Here is a 12,528-nt window from a genome sequence, read left to right on the forward strand (position 1 = left end):
CCAGGTGTCCACGTGTGCCCCGTACAGCACTCTGGGCGTGCTCCAGGATCTGACTCCGAGCCAGCCCCCAACCATCTCACCTGAACAGCAACTGGTGCTTGGTTTAACTTCTGGAAACAGAAACGCAACCTCACCTCAGGGAAATGTCATTACAGCCCTCGCTGTGATTTCCTCAGATGGTACAGAGAGACTCACACACCCCTCGCAAGAGTCATGGGAAAACGTACATCTCTTGCACTGCACAACATAGTCCATCTTGAGACAGTAATGCTAGCAGATACAGCTTATCACACAGACTGTTCTCACACAGCACACCACATAACCTTGTGCCTTATTTGCATTTTGCATGAAAAGAACAAGCAACATTAAGTTCAATCAGAAATGAAAGCAGAACCCATTGTAACAAATGGGGAGATAACAAGAGCCCCGATTCTCCTCTTGGACACGATCACAGCTCCTCTTTCGGCCAAGCAGAGCTGGGACCGCACAAGACAGGAAGAGGGCTCTTGGAGAACAGAAGAACCTGCTTTAAGGACACGACACAGAGCTACAATAACCAGGGAGAGAGAGAAGTAGAAAGAGACATACTGGAGAAGCTGACCATTGCGAAATGCTGACACCGGTCTCCTGTGAATTCGATCGGACACCTACCGGAAGAAAGAAAACCAGAAAGAGAGAAACAAGATAGCAAAATGACACCCAAACAGACCAAACTGAGGCCCCTTCTGATCCCTTCCACGACTCCTATCTGTCTGCTTTCAGCCTTCACCCTTACCTGCATCCCTAAGCCCTAGCCCAAAGCTGACACCAAGAGCCATCCCTGACTAGACCACTCTACATCCACCGCTGTGCCCAGGAGGTTTTAAGTAGTGTGGTGCGTTTTTTGTCTTCAAACATACTTTGCTTAGGATCTGGCATGTACAATCGCAAAGGCAGTTTCTCCAAACATCTCTGTCCGAAGAATCCGTTTGGACATCTGGAGGGGAAAAGGGGAGAAATCACAGAACATGTCTGGCACCAATCTTGAGGCTAAGGTCAGAAATAAAAAGTGCATTGTGATGAATGGAAAAAATAAAGGCTTTACATGTGTATTTACTCTTTGCTTTGCTTTAACCAGGCACCTGCAACATCAGCATTCCAGCTCTGGTTTTGGCCTGGGTCTTCAAGCAGCCAGCCAAACCCCTCCTTTCCTCCTCTGCCTGCCTCCTTCCTTCTCACCTGCTAGAAGCACCAGCTGGCAGGAAGATCGAGATGGGCTGGATGCTACTTTCAGAGACTCTCCTTGGAGCTGCTATCTAGACAAGACTGGCAAGAGGCACCACAGAGCGTTGAGCAGCTGCTCAGGCGACAGCGTTGTGTACGGCAAGCATCTTCCCATTATTACCCCAGAAGCACCCACAGGATGTTCCAGGGAAAAGGGTTACGTTGCAGTTAGAGAGAAAGCATGTGCAGAGTCTCTGTGTTAACAGAGAGAAAGGGACAGAGAAGAAAGCTGAACTAAACAGGTCTCACATGCTGCCCAACTGCCAGGCTCTCTCAGGCTATCCCGACCAATGTTACGTGACGGGCCGGGATGTGCCAGCTCATGGGGCACCAGTTACACGTCAGCATGATGCTGCAGTGGCAGCGATGGTGGACAAGGGCCACCAGGCACGTGCACCAGCTCATAAGTAGGCTCCCCAGAGCAGCTCCCAGGCTGAGCCAGGTTTGGGGAGCACAGGGACGTGGGCAGGGGTGCAGCGGGAGCTGCTGAAACAACACACACTCTGTGCTGTGACCCGCTGCAGCTGCGGGTGAACCTGGGAAGCGATGGGACCTCAGCTGTGGGTGGTCAAATGCTTCTCCCCCAAGCACTTATCTCCCTCACTTCACATCTCTTCTTCTGGCCTCCTTGGATAGTCCCTCAAAGTTATCCCTAGCTTTCTTGAAGTCCCAGCTCTTACCTGCCCATCCCACAACTCCCTCCCCAAACAACTTCTCCCTCCTCTGAGCTTAAGAGGGTTTTATCATTATAGCTAGCATCTTAACATCTGTTTTCCAACTTCTTGGGGTAAGCGGGGCTGCAGCCTCTGTGCCTTGCACACGTCAGACCTTCCTTGCTCTCAGCTGCCACCTACAAGATCGTACTGTCCCTCAGTGTTTGCAGGCCCCAGCTGGTCAACAAAGGGAGTGAAAGACACCTCAGCAAAAAGGACGTGGACCAGAGGCCCGAGCCTGAGGTCAATGGCTTAGCTCCCTGCCGGTCCACTGCGAAGGACAGCAAGCAGCCGGAGCAGCCCCAGCACAGTGTCAGACAGCTGGTCCCAACCTGCGCATATGGTGGGGTGGAGCGGGGGTCCAGGTCCAGGTCCAGTCCCAGGTCCAGGTCCCACGTGCTCACTGCCAGCCCCGCGTGGGCCGTGTAGATCTGACCCTTTCGTGCCTCCCAAAGGTGTGCTAACGCCTGCTCCCAGTCTGCAGACACAGCGAAGGGGATTAGGAAGGGACAGCTTTGATGTTTAATCTGACCAAAGCTTTGTAGTTCCAAAGCTTGTTGGCAGATTAGTTCTGTACTGTTACTCAAGGGCTATGGCAGCATTTGTTGTTCTTGACAGATTTATGTTTAGATGGCACGTTACAGATTTGCAATTCCAATGGCAATAAAAAAAGTCAAGAAGAGAGATGAATTGCTGCTTCTCTCTACTTGCTTAAGGGTACACAGACAGTGTTTTTTAGCAACTATTTAGTTCCCTTGGGAGGAGGAGGTAGAAATTAGAGAAATTAGAGAGATTCATGTGACCAGAAAACCTTGGTTTTTAACAGTTCTCCCTCATCATGGACATATGCTGATCTGGGCCAGCAGGTGGGAATCACGACATGTGAGGGAGCACGAGGGGCTCTCAGCAGCCGCACCAGCTGTACAGACCAAGGGTACACCAGCCCATCTGTCAAGCCTGCAAGGATACAGGCTTCTCTGAGCTGGAGGGCTCCTCTCCAAATGGGAGAGGTGAGATTCAGCTGAGGTCTGGGGAAGGACTTGAGGAGGCAGCAGGTGGCTGGGCACAAGGCAGGACAAGGTGTAAAGATCTCCTAGCTGTGGTGATGGACGTGGCTGGTGCCATTTCCCCAGTGCATAGACCTGGCATGGAGACCTGCATCAACACTCCCGGGGGAAGGCTGAGGCATTTGCTGACACACTGATATACCACTGCCACAGGCTCCTAAAGAAGGTCATCCGCCTGTGGCACAACCTGCTGGAACCCCAGAGGTAGCCTGAGCCTCAATGATGGACGCTGGATGCCTACAACAGATCTGCAGATACACCTCTGAATCCAGCATGATCCAAGGACAAGATATAGCCAATAAAAGGCTGCATAATCTCTCCATCCCATCTACTGTCCTTCTCCACCTCAACACCTCCACAGCTCCAAACCTGTCCATCTTTCCCCTAAAGAATGCATTTCCCAGTTCTCCAAGGCAGGGTGCCCCATGTCCAGGGGACATTTCACCTGCTGTCCCTCTCACAGAAGAAAGCTTTGGAAGGCCCTGCATGACTGACATGGCTTTGGCACTTGATTTCTTGCTGGTTTTCACTGCAGTTTTGGTAGGTCTGCACTGAGCAAAAAAGCTGGTGCACCCTCACTGCCCATGACCAAACCTGTTTTCTGTGCTACACAGCATCTGGTTTTTGGGAGCTGTGCTAACTCCTCCATGTGGGAGGGTGCTGGGCTATTCGTGCACCCCAAACTGCTCGGGGAGAACTTAAGGGCATGGCTCTGCATAAGGCTTCACTGAACTCCCTAGTCATACACTGAAGTTTTTCAGTATCCAAGTCACTTTTGAAACTGGAAATTTGACTCCCTGGTCATTTTTCCCTTTGAAAAATTCACCTTCTTTTCTCATTCTTGGACGTTCATCTTGGAGCACAGGAAAGGGAGACATACCAGTAACGTCATTTCAATACCAGGGAGCCCAGTCAGCTCCCAAGGAAAGCCCAGCCCAAGGGGTTACCATCAGACTTGAGGCCTATTGAGCTTCCCCGTGATGAAGCAGAGGAAGCTGGTGCTGGGAAGTGGAGTGAAGAAGATGCCCTGTTGGCAGTCAAAAGCACAAACCTGAGGCAGCTGGGTGATGCAGACTCACAAGGACAGCCCTAGGGAAGCCCTAGGCAAGACTTTGGAGAAACCTTTAAGAGATTGCACTGGGGTTTGAACAAGGCATGCAAAATAGAAGGTGTCTTCCCAATCCTTTTTGAAGTTTATTCATCACCACTGATAGAGTCATGAACTTATTCACAGAGTCTTCAAGGGTATCCAGTTTAGCTTGCAACATTTGTCTGGGATCTGAGATTTCATGTATGTTGTGAGCACACTGAAGGGCCTCAGGGGTGCTGCTGAATGAAGCAAATGTCCTACCCACCTCAAAAAGGGGCACTTTGTCTGAAAGGAGCTAAAACTGTCTCAGGCGCACATCCGCAAAAAGTCAGCCAAGGCTGGAACTTCAGTGTGACTGAAGCTGCATGCCATTAAGGAAAGACTGAAAATTACGTGAAAACTGGTGGAAGGAAATAAAAACCCAGAGAAAGAAATTGGTGAGAAGTGAAAAAGCAAAACAGAAAAGTGTCAGAGAAGCTTTGATGCCATGACAGCTACCATATAGCCTATCTTCAGATCTCTGCCATCAGCCTAGCGTGGGTGGAGAGAAAGGCTTTCTAGACAGAAGGCAGTAGATAACTGTCTTCTCTGTGTCTAGGACAGCTCAGGCTTTTCATCTTTAGTTACTAGTGAATCAGCACTGGGAAAAGTGACAGAAAAGAAGCCCTCATGAACATGAGCACCTTCTGTCACCTCCCAAGCTAGCATACAAGCTGTCAAGACACATGTGCCACTCTGGCATCCCTGGGTCCCGATTCCTCATAAGCAAGGCTGCTGGCAGCAACAGTGTCCAGGAGACCTTTGAAAGCATGCAATGCTCATGGTTCCTTTTTTTTTAGCTGTCTCATACTTCTAGGATGGTGAAGATGATTTGTTATTTACTACTATGGATCCAGATGTGACTTCTAGGAAAGAAATTTCCAGTGTGCATGGCACATGAGTCTCCCAGCCTGGACAGGAAGAACAATGGAAAGCACCCCTTCTGCAGACAGAATCTGCTGCCTGTGGTAAGGGCTTCTGGGCAGCTCTTCTCCAGTGGCCAAGCATATGGCCTGGGGGACATACCTGAAAGTTAAGGCTCACTAAGGTTGAGAGCCATGAGATGGTCTTTGATCATGGCATCCTTCTTCCTGCACATTTGACCCTAGTCAAGAGGTTTTGACTGGCTATCCCAGCAAAACGGAGTCCCTCCTCCTTTTGAAAGCTTTTGCAGGCACTACACAGATGGTGGACTATTCCTGCAAATATTACCTTTGGACTTCCTGGACCACTCACTGGTGTCATGGAGGCCCAACACGTCTCTCCTCAAAGGCCAAGGGAAGTGGACAAAGCTGTGTCTGTAGGAATGGTCTTGGGGAAGTACAAGGCTGCACCAGCTTCTTGCAGACAGCACCTTGTCCCCTCTCTAGCCTGTGTGGAGAACCCCCAAGACTGCCCTTGCTTAACTCCATCCCTCTATGCCTAACCAGGTGCATGAAAATTAAAAAGAATTGCCTCATCTGAAAATTTGCTACTTGCAAATGCCATCGATAAAACTGGTCAGGGATTTTTCTGTCCAGATTCTGTTGTTGCTGGAAAATGCCCAATTCTTTCAGTTTTGACAAATTCCTTAAGACTTTTTTTTACCCCATTTCGAAAACATCCACAAAGTTCTGCTCTTGGGTTCAGGATTAATTGCCGTTAAATATTTACGTGGTAAAAAAAATGCAGTAAGATGATCAGCCAAATAAAGCATCTCAAAAAGTACAAACCAAAATGGTTTGAATGACCCATTTCAATGTTGTTTGCAGAGCACTTATTTATGAAAATTGAGAAACTTTGACCTTTTGCCCTGTATCAGGGCAGAGCAATAATTATTGTTAATTATTATTTGCTGCTATTAATTAATAACATCATTATCATAATGTTCCTGCTGGAAGCAAAACTTTTTCTGCCCAGCTGTTGATCTAAATCTTGCAAGGGTTGGCACGTTTCCTTTGCTCCCCCAGATCTTAATTAAAGTATGCCAAATTCGGTAGCTCTCATAATGCAATCCATGTTACAGAAGAATGTGAACGAGCAGGTGCTTCAAAATAACGGGATAAGGAGAAGCTGTAGCAGAAGGACACAATGCACTGATATAAGCAAATGGAGAAATGTTTCAAGCATGTTGCTTATTTGTGTGAAGGGCTGAAAAAGAAGACAGTTCTGTCATTGCCCCCTGACCAGTCCCAGATGATCAGGCTCTGGAGAGCCACAAAAGGTTGGACTCCACAAAATCACTGATGGGAAGAAAAGAAAGTAACCAGAGTAAATGCAGAGGCCTTATCCAGAGCAGCTAATCAAGGCATGTTTGCTGTATAGTAGAGTCCAAACTGCAGGGACACCCACTTCTGGGCTCAGTGAAGACAACAGCGCAACTCCGACTGAGCTGTAGGAGCTCAGCAGGACCTGCGCTGTTGTCTTCACCAAGACTCGCTTTTGCAGGATCAGCTTCCACACTCTGATGGTTCTCAAGGGTCTGCTATAGTTATACCTGCATTAAAAAGGACGCATTGAATAGGATGCATAGACGGGCCACTTGAACCTGAAAAGATACCTGATCTCATCACCCAAGATAAACAGCATGCAAAACCCAATGAATGAGCCCTGGCTCTTTCAGGAGATTTGGAACAGGATGTGGAGATTTTCACCCCTAGCTCAACACTGTGGGTTCTTCATTTCCAAGGACGTTGCAACACCTCCCCACAGAACTGCTCATATATCCATGGCAAAGTGACATACTTGTGGTTGTGCAATGTGCAACTTGTGCTGACCAAATCAGTAGAGTCATTGAGAGGGATGGCATAGCTCCTGACACCACAGGGGAGCTGAGCAAGCTGTGCTACAAGGAGGACCATGGCTGTACGAGATCAGCCTGATGTTCACCCCTTTGAATGGTGCTTTGGAAAAGCACAGGGGAGCTGGCAAGGTGGCTAACCCTTCAGCATGATCTTTCCCCTTCCGTGGGGGAATCTGCAGGAAACAATATACTTGGAGGAGGTAAGTAAAAGGGCTTCTAGGAAGTGAACATGTAATTTTGTAAATTGGAGATTTGCATACATCAACTAGTTTAAAAATTAATTGATCTTTTCTCTTTTGTTTTGTTTTGTTTTTTATTCTCTCCTTGACTTTCACTTTTTTGTCTGAGGTCCTCCAGGCCTCTGACCTCACTCTCTCACGTAACGCAATGCTGTCAGCCCAAACCCAGAGAGTCTGTTTATCTGTCAGCATTTGTAAATCCTTCAGCCGGACTCTTGCAAGCACAACTGGTCCAACATGATGGGAGGGTGTTGTCCTATAAAGTTCTTTAAGTCTTCTGATCCCATGCAATTTATGAAGATACTGGCCCAGGGTACCAGCCACTTTGATTAAATCAACCACACAAAAGAGTCACAAAATGCGTTTAAGTGGGCAGAGAAGGACTGTGCAGCAATGAGACTTGGCTTTGTTTCTTTGTTTGGCTGGGAAGACCCTAACTGTAGATAACGTGTGCCAAGACCTAACTGGGAAAAAGAGTATTTCTGCTGTGATACACATGCTAGAACAACCCTGTGGGGCATGGCACCCAGCAATAAAAGATTAGAGCAACCTCAAACTGCTCTAAGTTGTGCCAACAACCCGATGGGCTTCAGGACCAAGGCAGACCCACGATCAGAGGCTGCTAGCCACCCCAAGCACTATGTTCAGCTGGACACAACAAACCGGTCACCGCTCCAACAAACCGGTCGCCGCTCTTCTGTGTCCCAGCCCAGCTCAAGGCCTTGAGAATTGCTCGTGTGCATCCCTTCTGCAGGCACTGGAATTTGCTCTACTCAAACTCGCCACTTCCGTACAGTTATGGTGAGAAACCAGTCCAACTCCTAAGGCCTCTCTGAGCAAAATGGTCTGGAGAAGGGTCGAGAAATTCTTCCTGTCAACAAGAGCCTGGGGCTTTTTAATTTACTAGGGCTGTTGAGTCAATTCTGTATGTGTGTGGCTCAATCATTTCCTGGGTTTATGCTGAAAATTTACAGAATATCTGAAGCAGATCACAACTTCTCCCATCTAACTTCCAGGTGGTCTGTCTGCAGAATCAGGATATCAGCATAGATTGTATCATGTTCAGGTTTCCTTTGACACTAGCGTGTGTAGAATTTACTTCAAATTAAGGACAAAATTATGCAAGCACACAATCCAAAAAAGACACAATTTCTGGAACAGCTCCAAGTCCGTTCTGGGCTCTTCCCCAGTGAAGAGAACGCATTGTCCAGGGTCTAGCTGAAGTGTATTGAAAAGGATGGGGAAGGTGGGTTTACAGGCAAATAGTTTGTTCCCCAGAATTTAAAAGATCAGGAGGAACACATTTCTGGGAAGCCTGTTAAAAAATAATAATAAAAGGCCAGCTGCCAATTTAGGCAATATCTGTAACAAATCAAGCATGAGTCACTTCAGGAGAAGAAATCATTTGAGAACCCAGCTGCTCTTTTTGCTCCAGAGTGGCAGGGGTAACATCTACAGGAAGGATCTCCTATGCTTGTGGACAGCTGCAAACAATGAAATCCACTCCAGGAAGCTGATTAGAGGATGGTGGCAGGTAGTGAACAAGAACACTCTAAAATTCTGTTTTCTGATAGCCGGCATTGGAAAGGCTGGTAACATCATATGGGTGCCGGGGTATCGAATCTCCTTAGCTCTCGGTGAAGGAGGACTGTAAGCTGGCACACGGTGCCAGAAGACCCCCCAAGGCCCTGCTGACTCTAATCAGAATACCAAAGTGGGAACAGCGCACAGACACATATGTTGTTTCTGGCTCAAGATGCTCGTGCGGCTCTTGTTTGATTTCCAAGGCATTTGAAGAGGTTGTGTGCAGAAGGACCTATCGACCTCCTTCATGCTCATGTCTCAGAGGTATGGCGTGTCTGGAGGACCAAGGCTGGCTCCCATGTTACAGAGTTCAGAAACGCAGGTCAAAACCTGCATCTTTGCCTCCTCTAGTTTTTCCTCCGAATCTGTATCATTGTATCTTTGACAAACCACAGCAGCAGATCTCCTGTCTTGGTACAATGAGGAAGCTGTGAAACATTTCAGCATTTTGCTAGTTTTCAGGCAGACAAATGTGAAGTCCGTTTATTCATTATCAGCCTTCCTCAAGAACCGTCCATGTTATTGGGAAAGCCCGTTTATGGGAAATACTATGTTCAGTTCAAATGCTTCTGCATTCCTCAATATCTAACTATTGCCTTCTGGAGTCTAGAAACTCTAAAACTACACCACTTCAAACACTACCACTTCAAAAGTCAGGATTTCTTATCTTCAGTCTGTGATTTAATGATAAAAACACCCAAGGAGAATGAACATCCAGGCATCTCCTCAAGCAGTAAGATCAGAAATGACTGTGGAAGGCATTTGGGTCCCCTGGGTTCCTGTTAACACAGACCTGTCTTTTCTGGCAGATGAATAGTGACAGTGCAGACCTTCAAAGCACCTCCTTTTGGTTAACACTTTGCTGCCCTTCCATACACACTCATTCAATTCCCATCTGGTTTTAGCAATTGGTATCTTGGGACTCATCAGAAAAGGAAATCATCTTACCATCTGCAAGTAAGGAATTAAAGCTTTCAAATGATATGAAATAATTAGGTCTGTTTCATATGGCACATAAAATCTTAATGGAATCCATCACTGAGCTTCGCCTCTGTTCATCAGCTATCATAGCAGCCTGGTTTGAAGGTAGACTGTTTCTTTGCAAGGCTGGAATTACTTTGGTTAAAACACTCTATCTGCTGAAGACACTTGATAACTACCATGTGTATCCTTCCTTAGGAAAAATGGAGCGTTACCGTTATAGCTGCGTATGACAGGAGTTCAGGTAACCCTTGCTATAATTAGAAATTTATACGATTTGAAAAGTCTTGATCTGGATTCAAGTTCTTCCCAAAAGAAATAGCATTGAAATCTATGCTTTTGGCACCACCACGTTGCTTACACATAGAGATATTGATTCATACACTCCTCCAGGCTTCAAGGGTTAAGCCCTCCCCAGCATGGCAAGAGCGGATCTGCTGGGGCTTACTGGAGCTACAGCTACAGCAGAATAGTGGCTGAGACTTTGATTCACATATGGGGCTTCCCCTATGTTTCCTATGGGGAACACTGGCAAGATGAACTTACAGTGCCACCAAGAAGCCAATGGCAGAGACAGCTACCCTAAAGCACAGGTCTGTGGTGTACGAGGGCTGCTCTCACTTCACGCACATGGGAAATGTGGAGGACCACAGCATCTGGCTTCTGTCCTACCCGGCTCTTTTCATGTCTGAAGGGGCAAGCCTGGGAGAACTGGAAGATGCTATTCATCCTATGTCCTTCCCACCACAGCTGATCCTGCATTGGAAAGTGAGAGCACAGGAGCTCAGCAGAATGCGTTTCCACATGGTCTTTCCCACTGCTCCCTGACAAAACAAAGGAGTACTGGGAAAAGGGAGGAGTTGTGCTAAGCGTAATCCAGCTCACAACCTTTCCAGGAGGGGTGATGGTTCTGTTCAGATGCGTCCTTCAAGGCCTGAGGAGCTGAGGTGTCTAGTGAGCATCACACCACGCAGTGGCAGTGGTAGTAGGTTGACATCCACAGATGTAAATACCTTTGGCTGTGCGTCTCCACGGAGAGGTCTCTGAGCCATGCAGGGAGAAAATAGTCACCCCCGGGCTTCTCCAAGCTGGGCACAGTGACGCCTGGATCCCCAGGTGAGCTCAGAAGCTGACTGCATCTGCTCAGCGAATGCATACCCAGGGCACCACCTCATGCTCACTCCGCAGGAGCCCGGGGGCAGGTTCAGGTGTGCTTTGGGTACCTCCATCTCCAGCACTGGCAATCAGACTGCACTTTTCATTCACAGTCCCCATTAGGCTTGGAGGGTGAGCTGTGAGATGTTGTTGGGCTTGCTGGCTGTGATAGGTTTGAACCAGAGGTGAAAAGGTCTCACATCCCATTCCACATCCCTCGGACTATGCAGCCCCACTGTAACCTCTCCAAGAAATTTCACTTTAAGGATAACTTCGTGTGTCTCCCTAGAAAGTCTTAACATTTGAAGGGGAGAAATAAACAACCCACAGCCTGCCACAGAGCGGCACAGAGTGGTGAACAGCTGTGTGCTAAACTCGCTTCTGGGCCCATGAGGTGCAGATAGGAGAGGTAAGAGGCAGGTCTCAGCAAGGGACCCCCTCCAGTCATGGAGGAGGGAGGTGGCCGTGCACTGGGGAAAGCCCCCCTGCTCAGACAGGAGGACGCGTCAGCAGGGGACACGGAGCTTTGACCTAGCTCAGGGAGAGCAAAAGGGACCCGACCTTCCCTGAAGCTGCAGAGGAGAACGGGAAGAAAGGGAAAGGAAACAGCCAGGACAAACATATTCTTAGAGGAAGAGTCAGGAAAAGTGAACAGTGGCACTCACACAAAAAAGAAAATACGAACCCTCCTCCTCCACCCCCACCCCTCTAGTCTCCCTTTCTGAACCTGCACAGCTCAAACTGCAATTGCCAGGAGAATTTCAGAGCTACCCCTCCTCCGGCAGATGCACAGAGGTCTCCTCTCCCCCAGCCAAGTAATTTCCATATTGACACAAGAACTGCACTCACTTACTTGCAAGACAGCTGATTAATCCCCTCGATGTAGTAGCATACCCCACCATTGACACAATAGGACTTGGCTGTTTCGTTGCATTTTCTAGCATGCCCGGACCAGGAGGAGAGAGTTGTGGTTACTGCAGGAAAAGAAAAAACACACACAAAAAGGATATATTGTTATTTCCTTTGTTGGGCAATTCTGTTTTCTTAGATGATTTTCAACTAGTTCATTTGCCAAAGTAAAAACCCCAGAGCTACAAATGTCAGCCTGTGCCTTTAGACCCACCTTCACCTCTCCAGGTCCTGGGGCTGCGACTTGACCTTTCCTTTCCCAGCAAAACTGGCCAAGTGAGTGAGGAGTTGAGGACATGCCTCCCTCTAAGCAGCCAGCATGTCAGGACAAGATCATCTTTTTGGCAAGCTGTAGGGAACCTTTCCCACCTCTCCTTGCCCTCCCCTTATACACGCATGCAACCCTGCACCAGCAGGCAGGTAGGAGGTTAGGAAGAACATGTGCTGCAGAGTCGCAGAGTCGTGGTGGCATGCTGCTGGGACCTGATTTGCATCATGATACTGGACCAAGACCCAGCGATACTGCAGGGGACATTTCATTGCTCCACACCTCTGGGAGGAAATACGTTTTCAGAACCAGAAGTGCCCTCATTGTCCCTGGAACAGGTCCAGTGCAAGCAAGAACAGCTCTATCTCTCCCTCCCCTAATTCTGAGATTTCTCTGTCATGCCCCCATGGGGTGCCTCAGGAGAACAAGCAGAAGTTC

At 48.1% G+C, this 12,528-nt stretch overlaps 1 protein-coding gene across 1 annotated transcript in view; it reads right to left on the bottom strand.

Moving 5' to 3' along the window:
- The window catches only part of NRG2 (neuregulin 2), a gene marked incomplete at both ends in the record, with an annotated part of 34,371 nt that extends 22,484 nt beyond the window's left edge, over nt 1-11,887 (bottom strand). Inside the window, 2 exons of the mRNA XM_009586694.1 lie at nt 589-647; nt 11,767-11,887. Of these exons, the coding sequence (XP_009584989.1) occupies nt 589-647; nt 11,767-11,887 (180 nt within the window). The remainder of the gene's footprint in view (nt 1-588; nt 648-11,766) is intronic.
- Nucleotides 11,888-12,528: the final 641 nt, after the last annotated feature.

The sequence above is a fragment of the Fulmarus glacialis genome, unplaced genomic scaffold, assembly GCF_000690835.1.
Source record: "Fulmarus glacialis isolate BGI_N327 unplaced genomic scaffold, ASM69083v1 scaffold31621, whole genome shotgun sequence".
In the NCBI taxonomy this organism is placed as follows: domain Eukaryota; kingdom Metazoa; phylum Chordata; class Aves; order Procellariiformes; family Procellariidae; genus Fulmarus; species Fulmarus glacialis.